This window comes from Cryptomeria japonica, chromosome 5, assembly GCF_030272615.1.
Source record: "Cryptomeria japonica chromosome 5, Sugi_1.0, whole genome shotgun sequence".
Taxonomy (NCBI): Eukaryota; Viridiplantae; Streptophyta; class Pinopsida; order Cupressales; family Cupressaceae; genus Cryptomeria; species Cryptomeria japonica.
This window is the reverse complement of record NC_081409.1, coordinates 324,900,715-324,919,096: the sequence shown is the minus strand read 5'-3', so window position 1 is coordinate 324,919,096 and position 18,382 is coordinate 324,900,715. Positions and strand designations below refer to the sequence as shown.

Below are 18,382 nucleotides of genomic sequence, written 5' to 3'. Positions count from 1 at the left end.
AAAGAAATGTGATGCAGGTTACTTTATCTATCTTCCAAAAGCTAAGAGGGAGTGTTAATGCATTAGTAGCTTTTGCAAGATAAGACTCTCCTAACTCATTAATCTCCTCTATTCTGTTATTAGTTTACTCATTCATGCTTTATGTTTATCAGACTATAACATTGATCATAATTATGATATTGATATTGGATAATGATGGATTAGATTGACGACCTACTTAACTATGTTAAGCGTCAATCTAAATGCTATCGAGCTATTAAGCTGATAGCATATTAATGTCGATTCATATATGAATTGGCATTAATATGCTATCAGGGTATTAACCCGATAGCATATAATGCTAACAGTTATTGTTATTGTTTACTTTATATTGATCCATTATCATATGCTTTGATACCGATTCATTATCGGGTATGTTTTAGATCTGTTACAATTAACAATGATACCGATTCATTATCGGGTATGTTTATAAGCACTGTTACCATTAACAATGATACCGATTCATTATCGGGTATGTTTATAGCACCGATTAGTTATGGATCGGTTGATGGTTGTAAGAGTCACGACCAAGTGACATCTTGGTCGGACATGTCTAAAAGACATGTCCGATCAAGGTGCCACTTGATCGTGGCCATCTTACTATTTATACATCATTCAAATTAAAGGAGAGGACATTGAAATCGATACATGTTCATCCTCCTTACCTGCAAGAAAAGAAAGATAACAATATTAGTGTCATAGTCATAATATCAAAAAGTAAATACACCATCCTACATATAACTTGTCCATTAAATTGGAAATTACAATACATTTACAGACGGGATCGGTAGATTCAGTGATCCACTCCGACTCTAGATCGATCTCCGCTAGAGTGATCAGAGAGGAGTCAGTGTCCAAAATCTGTCTGGTCCTAAGACGAAGGTTGTAATGAACAAAAACAAGATCATTCAACCTCTACACATACGATCTATTATGCCTCTTCGAGTGGATGTGCTCGAACATGGACCAATTGCGCTCACATCCGGAAGCGCTGCATGGCTGACTCAAAATACGGATGACAATTTTTCGAAGGTTTGGGGTTGAGGGCCCAAACATTTGCCACCATCTATCTGAAATAACAAAAAGAAAAAAAAATCAATCTCATTTCCAACTTTAAGGTTAGATTATAAAATCAAAAATTAAAATGCATAAGCCATAAACTTAAGAATCTTAAGTTTACATATATTTCTACCTGGCTGCAATTGTGTCCGAGCCTCTATGCACATGCTGCTTGCGAAGATTGCCCCTTCTTGATTATTATATTTATCCAGCTGGAGTGTTGTACTTGAGGTTGTGCCATCAGTACACAACTTCTGTACCATTGTATACAGGCCATTAAGAACCTCCTCATCTGCCTTGAAGTCATCACGGAATCGAAATGCCGGATTGAGGTAATATGCTACATGGATGGGCCTGTGAAGCTGGTTCTGCCATCTCCTATCAATAATCTCCCAAATGGGGCCATACTTATCCTCATCTCCTGCATATATGGATCTAATGGCCTCCTTGGCCCTATCCATACCCTCATATATATAGCCCATAGAGGGCTTCTCCCCATCAACAACTCATAGGAGAACTACGAGGGGCTCAATGACCTACACATAATGTTAAACAAAAACAATTAAGTCACAAATTAAATAAAAAAAGCAAAATTGCAAAGTTAAATTGTTAATAAATTAAAAGTAAATTACTAAATAGTTGATACTAAATGTTAAATTGTAATAAATTTACTTGCACAATTTCTCCACAAGGGGTCCAAAAACCTGGCTCATCAAAAATGCAATTTACCACATCTATCCCTACCGTGGTCGTAGCATAGGATGAGGAAGTCCACTCCTCACCAACAAACATACGCCTCGAAGCCGCCTTTGATTTCATCAAGGATTTTAGTGTGAGGAAGTTTGAGGCAAACCTCGTGATACCAGGACGAGCCAACTCCTTTTGCCCTGTGTATTGCCTTATAATGCTAAGGACCAATGCATGATTGTAGATAAACGTGCTGATATTTTTGGCCCTTTCAACTATTGATTTCACCCATTCAAGCTTACCAATATCTTCCAACATGAGGTCAAGGCAATGGGCCGCACATGGAGACCAAAATATTTTCGGGTGCCTCTCCATCAAAAGTTTACCTGCATCAATTTTAAATTAATTAGAAATTTTGATGTGTTAAGAAATTTTTAAATAATCATAGATGGCTCTCTATCAAGACTTGAAAAGTTCAAAGTTTACCTGCAGCAACATAACTTGCTGCATTATCTGTCACCACTTGCACCACATTTTCTTCCCCCACCTCTTGTATGACTTCCTCAATAACCTCACATAAGTATGTGGCATTTTTCACATGTGAGGAAGTATCAATAGACTTCAAGAACATGGTGGATCCTGAAAATAGAGCAAAATAATGATCAATTATCATGTATCAATCAAGTTTCAACAAATCAAAATTTAATTTATTCAATGCATTTAGGGAAGTAGAAATTAGAATGATCAATCGCCTCCGCAGGAAACAAGAAAATTTAGGAGTGTTCTATTCCTCTTATCTGTCCAACCATCTGTCATGATGGTGCAACCCTTTTGGCTCCAAGACTGTCGGTGATCCTCTAGCTCAACTTTCATATCCTCAACCATTTCTAACAAGAGGGGGCCACTTAACTTAGCATTAGTAGGGGCTTTAAACCCCGCACCACAAATGGTTATGGCATCTACCATGCCTTGCCAATAAGGAGACCTGTCACAAATAGATTATGATTAGACAAAGTAGAGTTCAACTTCAAACTATAAATTTACTTTTAAACTTAAAGCAATCAAATGAAAAAGAATTACCTGGCTACAATAAATGGAATGTTGCAAAAGTACCAAAACTTGCAAATTTGTTTTCTTGCAGCATCATGAACCTCCTTGTTCCAACCCATGCTCTCAAGCGAAGGTTGTGCCCCAGGAGTACTGCGTGGCACAAAATAACTATCCAACTTGGATTTCCGGACTCTAGGGCCAAAGGTAATAGTGCCACTAGGAGAGTAGAAGTAGAAGCACTAGCACTAGCAGAAGCACTAGGCCGAAAGTGAGGCATGGAAGAGCCCTCTCCAACATAGCCTGCGGATGTGGATCATGGAAGAACCCTCTCCAACACAGCCTGCAGATGCGGATGCAGATGCGGGTGCGTGGGAGCCAATAGCACTTAACTCTTCCAATTGCCTCTTCTTAGTTAACTTTTCTTGTTCATGTGTTTCTAATTGGACAAAACAGAAACGTTTTGCCTCAGCAGTTTGTAATTTACATACCTCAGTATCATGGCCAGGTATGCCGGCAATATGGTATTTAAATCTATTGATGCCACCAAAATTAATTTCTTTACAAAAAAAACATTTTGTTTGATTTTTTTGTCTGCCAGGAAACTCTTCAGTATATTTCCAAGCCTCATCTTTTGTAGGCATTGTGAAAAATGAATGTTTTTAAAACATGAAGGCTGCTGCAATAAGAAAATTTTATAAAGTTATAAACTAATAGAAAAAATCAGCAAACTCTACTTTTTTTTAAAAAAAAATTGTAAATACATGTTTACAAATTTTTTCTAAAAAAATGTAGGGTTTGCACTTTGCTATTATTCTACTTCTCTCATTGAAGTTAAACTAAAAAAATAAAAGTATTCAAGATTTGGAAAGTTAACTATTAAACTAAAAAATTTAACAAACAAATAAAAAAAATCCATTAACATACCCAAAAAAACCAACAAAATCTACAAAGTTTAACACTTACCTCTTTCAAATGAGTTGAGAAGTCTTGCTATGGACTCCTTGATGCTCTCAATGCAAGCCTATGGCCTCCCCAATGTGATTTGTGGTCTCCTTGATGCTCTTCTTCCCTGCTGGTTACAAACCTATGGCCTCTTGTTTTCCTTCCTCTCTCTCACTTTTCCTCTCTTCTTCTCACAACTAGCAATTAGAAGACCTTTTAGGGTTAAATGAAAAAGAAATTAAAAAAAAACATGTCAAAAAACTTTTATTTTTTTTGTTTTTGCAAGTCAAAACATTGACATGCCGCAGCGCGAGTCCTGGAGCTCGGACTTGACGAGTTTTGCTCATAACTCGCCTGACCATGCCGCAGCGCGAGTCCTGGAGCTCGGACTTGATGAGTTTTGTCATAACTCGCCTGACTAGTCAGGCGAGTTATGAGCAAAACTCGCCGAGTCCGAGTCACGAGTTGGCAAAACTCTCTGGGCTTGGCTCGACTCGCCAACTCGGCAAACTCACCTGACTTGCGGCGAGTTTGGGAACTCTGATCTAAATAAAGAAGAATGAAAGTTCAGATGTGTGGATCAGTTTAACTCATGAACTGAATACAAGAGAACTATAGGAAATTTGAGTCATGCAATTAAACCATGCATTCCAATGATTTTCAGAAAGGAAAAAAGACAGAGCCAGAAAATTCCCTTCACAGCAAATTACCCCCAAAAATCAAAATAAAAAACTAACCAAAATCTGCCTCCCACCACCTAAAAACGAAAACAAATGCCAAAATTAGAATCTGCCCATAACAGACAGTTACAAGCCCAAAAAAGGTACGAGTCAGCAAGGAAACAACAGGGCAGCTGGGTAGTGGCCCAGTAATTATTCAGCAGCTACACTATCTTTTATGGAACTACTTCATTAGTCACCCAACTCTTTTGCAGACAAATGTGAGTGCTCTATTTACATTTTTGTGGCCAGTGTTTTGGCCCTTAGTTTTTACTAATTATTCCTAGATCCTTGACTGTTAAGGTACCTGATTATTTTTTCTAAATCTTTTGATCCTTGTAACCATAGTTTGAAAACTTGGACTCAAACTCAACTTGACAGCCCAAAATTTTGACTTGGACTTGAGAATCAGCATGAACTCGGCAAAAGAATCAGCAAAGAAAACCTCATAATTACACAAAAAGAAGAAATTAATGCATTTAGAGAATATAAAAGTCTAACTTGACTATTAATTTGTCATAATTCAAATATTACACATCATATGATCCTCAAACTCTCAAAATTTGAAATTTCAGTCACTATGTCTATTATGTTGAGGCATCGTATTGAGATCCAAGCTTTAAGACTCAGGGGTTTTGGAGCAGGACTTGGTTGAGTACTCTCCAAGATTCGGCCAGACTCAGTGTGGGAGTTTGGTTAACTCAGCTTGGCCAGCTCAAAGATTTGGGAGTCGGGCAAGTCTTGCAGAGTCTTTGAACTATGCTTTTAATCCTCAATTACCATTTCAATGTTTATTCCTAGAACTAGTTTGTTTCTTGAGAATGGTTTCACAAATATAGCATGATATTCTTTGATATTTTGTATGTGGATTGGAAGATTTTGAAGGGCTTTCTTTGATGAAATTTTCTTCCTCCTCCTGGGTTTATACCTTTTTCTTTGGACAACTGCATCATAGATTTCAAAGTTTCTATTACTTCTCCTATATTCTTTTATATGTTTGGTTTCATCTTGACTTCCTCCCTTGTGTTTTCAGCCTTGAGAACAATGAAAATAACTTTTTGCATGTATTTGATTTCTTATATTGTAACTACTATATTCCTACTGTGAGTATAAAGTCCAATAAATCTAACTACCTAATTTTTGTAAACTGATAGTCTAATCCCCAAGGCTTCTATCTTACGACTAAAAGATTAGTGTTCCTATATGACTTTTATTTAGACATTGCCAAAAGCCTCAATTGGATCCTCTTCTAGGTCAAAGCTGTCAATTTGGATCTTTTCATAACAGAACATGGCTACTAGATCTGCACTATATCGCATGCTATATCTTCATTCTTTACCTATATTTCTTAGTAACAAAGTGACCATAACGAATTCCTTCTCTTTGTTAACTTCAATGTCTCAAAATAAGCTTTTACATTACGTACCCATGACAAAAATGTTGATTCTCTTTCCCCACCATCGATTTTAAGAAGAATCAAATTTCTTAACACATGTTTCCTTCCTGGTTACAAACCAGTTGTACAAAGGTTCTCATTTGGGCATTTGAGTGAATCTATAGGGCCAGTTTTTGAATTGTTCTTTGAGCAGACAATATTGTTCATCCACCTTTTGTTGTATCTCTCATAATTGGCTCAGTTTCCTGCTGGATTTCCCCAATTAGATAAAGAGTCTTTGTGGCAGAATCATTAATAGAGTACTTATTCTGCAATTTTGGTCATATTTTCTTCTGTACCTCTAAATTTTTGACATTTTCTTCCTCAAAAGGAGTTTTTAAATTTGTAGTCTTTACTTATTTTACCTCAATCCATTGTTAGTCTAGTGGCATGTTTTTGAGAACACAGCTTCAATATTAATCATATGACTCTTGTACTTGAAAAAAAAATATAATATAGTCAATGCAAATTGCTATACAAATGTTTTCCTACCATAAACTTAGGTTAATGCAGTAGTATTCTAGGGGCACAGCAACAACTTGATTTATTTTTCTCAGTTTGCAGTGACATCTTCTTTTGGGCAATGATAGAGCACTGACAATTGATGGCGGGCACAAGTTTGTTTCTGCTTCTTGGATTTTTTTTGGCTTTTGTTTAGAGCTCGCATCTGTGACTTTGAATGGATTCAGTATCACTCTAATATTGGTTACTAAAAGTCACAGTCCTTCAATATGTTGTATTTTCTTAATATATGGTGTCTGTCTATCAAAAATGTGATAATGCAATAGCCAAATCCTTTGTGGAAATAGTCCTTTCATGTGCTATCACGAGAGAGATGGATGCAACACTCCAACTTTATAGAGAGGCACTTTAAGAAGATTCAAGATACCCAACTATTTTAACAGATCTTGCCAAGATCTGTAGCACTCAAGAATCATCACCACCCCCAAAATAATAGCTCCCTTTTTCCATTCACAACCTTCTACTTACCTGAGTTCTTTATATTGCAGTCCAGATCTCCAGAATAAGCATAGGGCAATGGTCCATGACAAATGGTTTAAAGTTTTAAACCAGAGTAGCCGGAAACTCCTTTGTCCCTCCTTGGGCACGTGTATCCCCGTATCCGTTTCCGTATCTGAAACAGATAGTTATCCAATACAGCCTGGATACATGTCAAATACTGTACCCACACGTGCCCAAAAAACTTCATTCATGCATTTTTTTTTAAATTGGTATAAACAAAACCTACACCAAATGAGAAAGACAAATGAAATGTTTTTCTATTTTAGTGACCCATTTTTGGGTTATCTTCCAATAACTTATCATTATTTATGTAGCAATTATGTGTCTATATTGTTTTTGAAGTAATGAAAATCTCCTCGAATAACTTAGAAAATTGTGTTAAAAATGTGTTTTTATGAATGACGTATCCAGCCATATCCATATTGGGGGTCTTAAATAATGGCCGTATCTGTATCCAATACCGTATCCGTATTTGTGTCCATGCAACTTTGGTTTAAACCCTTTTTGAAATTTTGTCTTGCTCAATCTCTTTATGATTCCTTGAGTACATGTTATGCTATGTGCTATAAGAAAGAGTTACCTATTCAAGTTGTAATGTAGACAAAGATTATTAGCTTGTTTGAGTGGCCCAAGAGCATAACTGCCATGTGAAACCTACATTATATCACCCCGGAAAAAAAAACCAATCCTTTTCTCTCATCCTTGGGTACCAGGAATACTTCATATTGGTCTTAAGGGGGGTTGGCACTTTGGAGGGTGCACCTTTGTCACTCTGGTTAAGGCTGTTTATGTGAATGGAATTAGTGTACAAGGAAACTGCCTCCTGCCAGGTAGCTATTGGTTTTACATGATAATACACATCATCCTGTATCATTCTCACCATCTCATACTTACAACTGTTTTAGCTATTGACATAGAATCTTCAAGGTCAAGTCCTCATGCCTAGCTTGCTATATATTCCATGTACGTGTACATACTATATTTCATACATGTCATTTGGTCCTAATGAGAAACTTTTAGACTACAACTGGAAAGTTGCTGCAACAAGTACTCATAATTTGGGAATTATTTTCCCTTCAGGTATCTTAAAAGGTAATTGACCAGTCTCACAAACGCATAATAAATATAGCAGTATCTATAACTCACCAAATGCTACATGGAAGGATGCAAAATATACCCATGGAAGCAGTGTCCAAAACTTGATATTTTTCGTGTAGCGAAATATCAAACTAACATATGAGCTCTCATCTGACTTAGATGCAAGGGTACCTATCTTTCAACTTGAGTGTTCTATAATTAATTTAGAGAACTTTATTGGTACAACTATCGAGATTTTCCCTTCTATTTTAATTATTTATGCTAACTATTCTTATCATACCTTCTTTGCTTTGCTTGCAGCCAGTTTTGAGAACCATGTATTTGAGAATGTTTACTTTTTTTATAAAGCACGATTTGTGCTCGTTGACATTGTCTCAAAACTGTTTGTGCTTGTTCTTATACATGAAAAAGCTCCATGCTGGGCAAAGTTTCCAATTAATTTGAATAATACATTCTCTATGATGAATCTGTCATTGACACAGTTTTTAGTTGTGCTTTAGTCAGTTATGGCATTGCTGCTCTCTTCTAGCATGTGGCCAGTTGTATGTATCATTATACTGATAGCAAGTATGAAGATGTTTTTGCAGGATTCTTGCCCGAAGAATGGGATTATTTTTTGGTAAAGTACCTGTATCCTTCCTTCACTCCGACTGTTGCAGTGTTCTTTGCTGGTACTGCAGCATATGGGTTATATAAATATTTGGGTGGGGGATCGCAGAAAAGCTGATTTGTAGCATTTCTGTATTAGAAACATTATTGAATGTTTCTCCTGTGGTGTACATTATAACACAGAGAATTATGTAAAAATGTATCTTAGGAAATGGGCAAAATGTTATATTGGGCCAATTTTGCTCTCTTTTCATAATGGAACAATTCTTCAAACACATTCAGGTGTATTTAACCATCATATATCAATTTTGCTTTTGATACTGAAATGTAGAGGTTTCAAAAAATTGAGAAGTATATGACTACAATAAAGCTTTATTGTATCTTTTGATCGATCAAGAGGTGGACCAGGCCACCAAAATCATTTATTGTTATTCATATCATTCAAGGAAGGTAAAACTATAAACATATTCCTTTAAAAGACTTAGATTCATACAGGAAGGAAAAGTCATATAACTGGAATCCACAGGGGTAGAAGCATTTGCATGTGGTTTAATTTGATACAAGGTGCATGAAATACACTCAAACTTATAGTAATTTGCCTGCACGGGGAATGGGTACGATTTTTTCTATTGGAGGGAGTCACCCGTGTTGGTAGGAAATGAACCTAATCAATTACATACTAAGATATGAGTGTTGGAGGGTTACATTTCTTGCATAAATATACATATATCAAATGTTCATTTCATGAACGAGATTTGTCAATGTGAACTGATTTATTGTGAACCTATCAAAATGACATGCCCACATTCTCAACGACACAAAATATCTGAAGGGCAAATCTCCGTGAATAACTCAACTCTTTTTGCTTATCAGAAAATGGGTACTAAAAATTGGTTGTTGGATTTCAGTGTACGATAGCACATGTACACAACTAAAAAGATAAAGTAATGTTTGTGTCAATTATTTGTTGCAGGTTTGGATTTGCCCAAGACAGTGTTGGATGTACTTTCACACAGGGCTTCTCAAGAATGGCTTATATTAATCATGACACAGACCATACCATTGGTTTTCCAAATTGTTCTTTATGATTCTAAAGGATGTATATTGAAAATTTAAACTCGAGGATACAAGTCGGATTAGAATCAAGTTGTCTTTATAATGAAATCATAAGCTATTTTAGCAAGTGACAAGAATAGGCATAATCTCCTATACTAATTGAGTTCTGCAATGCTTGGAGGTTTTCCCTTTAGTTCTTAAAAGACATTAAAAATAATTGTTCGTAACTTGTTAATAAAAGATTAAACTTTAATGACATGAATAGCTCTTGACATTAATCTTTGTAGTTTTGTAATTAGAGACCTTTAAAACAATTTGTAGATTACAACTGATCAATTTATTTTAAATAGTTTAAGAATGACTTGTTTATGTTGATTTTTTATACCTTTGACAACTAATAGATTGATAAGTAGGAGGTATTTTCCACAAGAAGTCAAACTATGATATTGCTATCAAGGTTCAATTGTGTAGTTTTTGATATTGCTATTAGGGACTTCCCGGGAGGTCACCCATCCCAGTACTACTCCAGGTCAAGGGCGTTTAACCACACAAGGTTAAACCCACTTAGCTTGCAACCCCATTTGCAAAACCTTCAACAAGTGTTGTGCCTTATGAACCATTCATTATAGAACCCCTTTAGCTCATCAATTGATAAGTAGGAGGTATTTTCCACAAGAAGTCAAACTATGATATTGCTATTAGGGTTCAACCGTGTAGTTTTTGAGTCAAACTCTTTGACCCATGTTTCATGAGTAGTGGTTCACAAGAACCCATCTCATAAGAATGAATGGTCCACGTAGCACTCATTGCATCTGGGTGATGCTCACAGGGGTGAAGCATTAGGACTTCCCGAGAGGTCACCCATCCCAGTACTACTCTAGCTCAAGCACGCTTAACCATGGAGTTCCCTCCAAGGTTAAACCCACTTAACTTGCAACCCCATTTGCAAAACCTTCAACAAGTGTTGTGCCTTATGGACCATTCATTATAGAGCCCCTTTAGCTCATCAATTGATAAGTAGGAGGTATTTTCCAAAGCAAGTCAAACTATGATATTGCTATCAAGGTTCAACTATGTAGTTTTTGAGTCAAACTCATTTACCCATGTTTCACTATAAATTATAGCGAGAAATTATTAATCGTCAAAGGTATAAAGATTAAATGTAAATCCTTATGCTTCAAAGATGCATTTCATTTATTATCTGTAATTTAGCACAATTTAGCTAGATTGCTTAAATTACTTTCATAAAAAAATCTTAGTGAGTTATTACAAATCAAAACATCTTATAAATTGTGAAATAATTTTTTTACATCAAATTGTGATGGAAGGCTAATTAACTGCACACACGCGCGTGCGCGCATGTGTGTGCATACACACAAAGATATATATACATACACATACACGTACACAAATTTGAGAAAATTTTTCATTTTAATTTTTTTCTATTGATGAATCTTTTCTTAAAAAAATTATTGGCAAATTTTTTTACATCATGAGAAGTTAGGTAGAAAATCCTGACGAATTTTTCATTTTCTGAAAAAAAAAATGATCGTGGCAAATTCTTTCTTTCAAAAAAATTAAATTCTTATGAAAAATTAGGGGCTAGAGTGGTGCAACAGTTAATGAGTTTAAAGGGTAGTACTTCTTACGAGGGTTGAGGAGGTTGTTCTCCTCCATGGGGTCAAGGGGCAATGCTCCTTGCTTGGGTTGAGGGAGTAGAGCCTCTTGAATGTCTATTGAATGCAACACTTAACTCTTCTTGATTATGCACTCTTTTTGGGCATGGTAGCAACAATTGTGACTTATTTCTCTTCATGATTTTCTTTGAAGAATGTGACTTGGTCTTGAAGCTTGAAAATCTCTTGACAAAATCTTTAGAGGATTGCCACTTTCTTGAACTTAGTATTTTGTTTGGATTCCTTGTCAGGTCTCTTGCATAAGAATAGTTACTCCTATTTATAAGGAGAGACTTGATGATGCTTTTGAATGCTAACAACTATCTTTAGACAATTGCAAAATAATAAGACCCTGTAGACTCCTAAAATTTGATAAAGTTTGAGAAATTATATTGCCCTCCAAAACCTAGAATTTTTTTACGGTTTGAAACCATTCTCAAACATCCTGGAACTATATACATGAAATATAACTTAATGTACAAGGAAGCAAATGTTCATATGTAAATGTCACTTACACTTAAATGCCGATTTCATGTATATAACAATCACGTAGCCTACAATTATGTATTATTAATAGTAAATTATTTTAGATTTGTGCTCTAACTTAAAAAATTTAGATAAATAAGATCTACTTTTCTATCGAAATTATTCAAGTAATGCGGCAAAACAATCAAGTTAAAATCCTTGAAAAGAAATGCTCTAGCAGCTTGACCAAGAATAATCTAAAAAAATGTGGCAATTATGGTAATCCTAAAGCTTCTACAATTTGTCAAATCTTGATTCTATGATCTCAACTATTTTTCAATTGATAAATATTCACCACTGAAAAATTTCTGATATCAATCTAAAGATTTTTCAAATCTCTTCATGATACTAAGTAAAAAATGAAGAACTAATATAAAAACAAAACATACTGTATTAGCTTAAAAATTGAGAATTCTTACAATTTTACATAAAAAATAATAATGAAAAATTAACATAGAAACACATTACCTTGATATTGATTGAATTATACCAAAGTACTTAACATAACAAAAAAGTTCTTAGGAAGATAACACTTACTTATAACAACAATGCAATACTCACTTCATATGTTATACTCACTTTATAAGGATGCTTGTTATTTGCCCTACTATTTTACATTTTGAAAAGTAGTTATCATTCTTGTTAAAAAATAAAAATCCAAAATACTTTTAGGGATTTTTTTTTTCAATCTTTCCCAAGGGTTGATCTTCAAGTGGCAAAAGGTCTTTTGGAGAAGCTTCTTAATTTTCTTCAAATGATGTTGTATGTATGCTATAAGATTGAGAGGCTTTTGTTGCATTTGAGATTGTCAAATCTCTATTTCTAGAAATTTCCTTAATGATTTCTTAGGACAATAACTCCTCAGTATGTACCTTTCTATGCTCTTAAACATCCTCCTTAGAGTCATAGTGTCCAATTGTAGCTCATGTACTTAACATACCAAAATTTTTTTAGGAAGAAAATGTCTCTTGGAGAAGCTTCTTAATTTTCTTCACATGATGTTGTATGTATGTTATAAGATTGAGAGGCTATTGTTGCATTTGAGATTGTCGAATATCTATTTCTAGAAATTTCCTTAATGATTTCTTAGGACAATAACTCTTTAGTATGTACCTTTCTATGCTCTTAAACATCCTCCTTAGAGTCGTAGTGTGCAATTGTAGCTCATTTAAATTTTTAAAAGTACTTAACATAACAAAAGAGTTCTTAGGAAGATAACCCTTACTTATAACAACAGTGCAATACTCACTTTATATGTTATACTCACTTAATAAGGATGCTTGATATTTGCCCTACTATATTACATTTTGATAAGTAGTTATCATTCTTGTTAAAAAAATAAAAAATCCATAACACTTTTAGGGCTTTTTTTTTTAATCTTTCCTAAGGGTTGATCTTCAAGTGGCCAAAGGTCTCTTGGAGAAGCTTCTTAATTTTCTTCATATGGTGTTGTATGTATGTTATAAGATTGAGAGGCTTTTGTTGCATTTGAGATTGTCGAATCTCTATTTCTAGAAATTTCCTTAATGATTTCTTAGGACAATAAATCTTCAGTATGTACCTTTCTATGCTCTTAAACATCCTCCTTAGAGTTGAAGTGTCCAATTGTAGCTCATGTACTTAACATAACAAAAAATTTCTTAGGAAGATAACCCTTACTTATAACAACAATGCAATACTCACTTTATATGTTATACTCAGTTTATAAGGATGCTTGATATTTGCCCTACTATATTTCATTTTGAAAAGTAGTTATCATACTTGTTAAAAAAATAAAAATCCAAAACACTTTTAGGGATTTTTTTTCTCAATCTTTCCTAAGGGTTGATCTTCAAGTGGCAAAAGGTCTCTAGGAGTAGCTTCTTAATTTTCTTCACATGATGTTGTATGTATGTTATAAGATTGAGAGGCTTTTGTTCCATTTGAGATTGTCGAATCTCTATTTCTAGAAAATTCCTTAATGATTTCTTAGGACAATAACTCTTCAGTATGTAACTTTCTATGCTCTTAAACATCCTCCTTAGAGTCGTAGTGTGCAATTGTAGCTCATTTACATTTTTAAAAGTACTTAACATAACAAAAAAGTTCTTAGGAAGATAACCCTTACTTATAACAACAGTGCAATACTCACTTTATAAGGATGCTTGATATTTGCCCTACCATATTACATTTTGAAAAGTAGTTATCATTCTTGTTAAAAAAATAAAAATCCAAAACACTTTTAGGGATTTTTTTTTTCAATCTTTTCTAAGAGTTGATCTTCAAGTGGCAAAAGGTCTCTTGGAGAAGCTTTTTAATTTTCTTCACATGATGTTGTATGTATGTTATAAGATTGAGAGGCTTTTGTTGCATTTGTGATTTTTGAATCTCTCGTTCTAGAAATTTCCTTAATGATTTCTTAGGACAATAATTCTTCAGTATGTACCTTTCTATGCTCTTAAACATCCTCCTTAGAGTCGTAGTGTCCAATTGTAGCTCATTTAAATTTTTAAAAGTACTTAACATAACAAACCCTTATTTATAAGAATAGTGCAATACTCACTTTATATGTTATACTCACTTTATAAGGATGCTTGGTATTTGCCCTACTATATTATATTTTGAAAAGTAGTTATCATTCTTTAAAAAAAAAAAAAAATCCAAAACAGTTTTTTTTTTTTTTTTTCAATCTTTCCTAAGGGTTGATCTTCAAGTGGCAAAAGGTCTCTTCTAGAAGCTTCTTAATTTTCTTCACATGATGTTGTATGTATGTTTTAAGATTGAGAGGCTTTTGTTGCATTTGAGATTGTCGAATCTCTCTTTCTAGAAATTTCCTTAATGATTTCTTAGGAAAATAATTCTTCAGTATGTACCTTTCTATGCTCTTAAACATCCTCTTTAGCGTCATAGTGTCCAATTGTAGCTCATTTAAATTTTTACAAGTACTTAACATAACAAAAAAGTTCTTAGGAAGATAACCCTTACTTATAACAACAGTGTAATACTCACTTTATATGTTATACTCACTTTATAAGGATGCTTGATATTTGCCCTACTATATTACATTTTTAAAATTAGTTATCATTCTTGTTAAAAAAATAAAAATCCAAAACACTTTTAGGATTTTTCTTTTCAATCTTTCCTAAGGGTTGATCTTCAAGTGGCAAAAGGTCTCTTGGAGAAGCTTCTTAATTTTCTTCACGTGATGTTGTATGTATGCTATAAGATTGAGACACTTTTGTTGCGTTTGAGATTGTCTAATCTCTATTTCTAGAAATTTCCTTAATGATTTCTTAGGACAATAACTCTTTAGTATGTACCTTTCTATGCTCTTAAACATCCTCCTTAGAGTCGTAGTGTCCAATTGTAGCTCATTTAAATTTTTAAAAGTACTTAACATAACAAAAAAGTTCTTAGGAAGACAACACTTACTTATAAGAATAGTGCAATACTCACCTTGTATGTTATACTCACTTTATAAGGATGCTTGATATTTGCCCTACTATATTACATTTTGAAAAGTAGTTATCATTCTTGTTAAAAAAAAAAAAATCCAAAACACTTTTAGGGCTTTTTTTTTTTAAATCTTTCCTAAGGGTTGATCTTCGAGTGGCAAAAGGTCTCTTGGAGAAGCTTCTTAATTTTCTTCACATGATGTTGTATGCATGTTATAATATTGAGAGGCTTTTGTTGCATTTGAGATTGTCAAATTTCTATTTCTAGAAATTTCCTTAATGATTTCTTAGGACAAAAACTCTTCAGTATGTACCTTTCTATGCTCTTAAACATCCTCCTTAGAGTCATAGTGTCCAATTGTAGCTCATTTAAATTTTTAAAAGTACTTAACATAACAAAAAAGTTCTTAGGAAGATAACCCTTACTTATAAGAAGAATGCAATACTCACTTTATATGGTATACTCGTGCTTTATAAGGATGCTTGGTATTTGCCCTACTATATTACATTTTGAAAAGTAGTTATCATTCCTGTTAAAAAAAGAAAAATCCAAAACACTTTTAGGGCTTTATTTTTCAGTCTTTCTTAAGGGTTGATCTTCAAGTGGCAAAAGGTCTCTTGGAGAAGCTTCTTAATTTTCTTCACGTGATGTTGTATGTATGCTATAAGATTGAGACACTTTTGTTGCATTTGAGATTGTCTAATCTCTATTTCTAGAAATTTCCTTAATGATTTCTTAGGACAATAACTCTTCAGTATGTACCTTTCTATGCTCTTAAACATCCTCCTTAGAGTCATAGTATCCAATTGTAGCTCATTTAAATTTTTGAAAGTACTTAACATAACAAAAAAGTTCTTAGGAAGATAACCCTTACTTATAACAACAGTGCAATACTCACTTTATATGTTATACTCACTTTATAAGGATGCTTGGTATTTGCCCTAGTATATTACATTTTGAAAAGTAGTTTTTAATCTTGTGAAAAAAATAAAAATCCAAAAAACTTTTAGGGATTTTTATTTTCAATCTTTCCTAAGGGTTGATCTTCAAGTGGCAAAAGGTCTCTTGGAGAAGCTACTTAATTTTCTTCACATGATGTTGTATGCATGTTATAAGATTGAGAGGTTTTTGTTGCATTCGAGTTTGTCGAATCTCTATTTCTAGAAATTTCCTTAATGATTTCTTAGGACAATAACTCTTCAGTATGTACCTTTCTATGCTCTTAAACATCCTCCTTAGATTCGTAGTGTCCAATTGTAGCTCATGTACTTACCATAACAAAAAAGTTCTTAGGAGGATAACCCTTACTTATAGTTCAACAGTGGAATACTCACTTTATATGTTATACTCACTTTATAAGGATGCTTGATATTTTCCCTACTATATTACATTTTGAAAAGTAGTTATCATTCTTGTTAAAAAAATAAAAATCCAAAACACTTTTAGGGTTTTTTTTTTCAATCTTTCCTAAGGGTTGATCTTCAAGTGGCAAAAGGTCTCTTGTAGAAGCTTCTTAATTTTCTTCACATGATGTTGTATGTATGCTATAAGATTGAGAGACTTTTGTTGCATTTGAGATTGTCGAATCTCTATTTCTAGAAATTTCCTTAATGATTTCTTAGGACAATAACTCTTCAGTATGTACCTTTCTATGCTCTTAAACATCCTCCTTAGAGTCGTAGTGTCCAATTGTAGCTCATTTAAATTTGAGATTTTATAGAGATTATTGTTCATTTAGATTTTTTCAAAAATACTTATAGATTTAATAATGTTGTCGAGAATATCTCTTGTAATTAGTACTTGTTTGATATTATGTCTGATCCTAGCAATACATATACTTGCATTATGTTATATGATTCTTCACTTGCACTAGATAGGAAAATATAAAGCAATGTTATCCATAGCTATCATTAAGTGCCAATTGTTAGCTTTTGGATTTATGAATGATTTCTCTAATAGATATAGACTATCAAGGTCATAGTGCAAGGATATGACTTCTTAATGATGAGACCTTGAGACCCTACTTAGAGTCCTTCATTAATTCACCTTCATCCTTATCCAATGCTCTTTTGGGCACTAGTTTGCCTTCACCCTCTCCATGTTGCTAATCCCCCCATTGACATTACTATCCTATCTCTTGCCACTACCTATATCCCTCATGTAGAATTGAATAATTTTTAAAAGTTTTTTTAAGTGATCCTTATGACCAATGAGCTTCCACATCCTAGTCCTATATGTTTATTTTCTCTATTACCCTATTTTATACATATAGTCTCTCTCCTCATGCCCATTTTCCCTATCTATGTGGATGAGCTATTATGCCAACACTTGGGGTGACAACATAATGTTTTGTTATGTACTCCTCTATGTATCTATATGTCTCTCATGGTTTATCTTCTTGATTTTAGTGTTACATAATCCTTTTTTATTTTTTCAACATTTCTTATTTTGTATTTGTGCCTTATTTTCCTTGATGTGTCTTTTCCTTATCTTCTTTATGTTCACTTATGTTGCTTATTATTTTTTTGTTATTGTTCTCCTTTCATGAGTGACACTTATTTTTGTTGTGTTTATTTGGTTTGTCATTTATTCCTAGATCATCTTGGGAACATGATATAAAGCATAAGGGATTTACTACTTGTTTTCATTTTGACCCAAGTTCGACACCATAACTGTAGTTTTTCCTTTTGGTACTTTTTCCCTTTCCCTTCATGGTTTTCCTTTTGATTTTGTTTGTCCATACTGATGGAGAATTATGACCCTTTTAATTTTAGCTACCATCATGTATATCTAATATTAGGAATTATTTTGTCTACACCAACGCATGTTAACACATGTTAATACTTGGGTTCCTCATTTTCTTAGTAACCATATTAGGCTTATAACCTCATCATCTTTATCTACCATTCCTCTTATACTTCACACTAATATATGACATCCACTATATTATTTCACATTTATTCTAGATATTTTGATATTTATATCTATTATCCTTATTTCTCATATCCCTCAACCCCATTTCCCTACAC

The 18,382-nt window shown here is 33.7% G+C and overlaps 1 protein-coding gene across 1 annotated transcript in view; it reads left to right on the top strand.

The window, feature by feature from the left end:
* The window catches only part of LOC131062400 (protein LPA2), a 29,023-nt gene extending 19,966 nt beyond the window's left edge, over nucleotides 1–9,057 (top strand). Inside the window, exon 2 of the mRNA XM_057996054.2 lies at nucleotides 8,640–9,057. Coding sequence (XP_057852037.2) covers nucleotides 8,640–8,779 — 140 coding nt within the window. The 3' untranslated portion in view covers nucleotides 8,780–9,057. The remainder of the gene's footprint in view (nucleotides 1–8,639) is intronic.
* The last annotated feature ends 9,325 nt before the right edge of the window (nucleotides 9,058–18,382 follow it).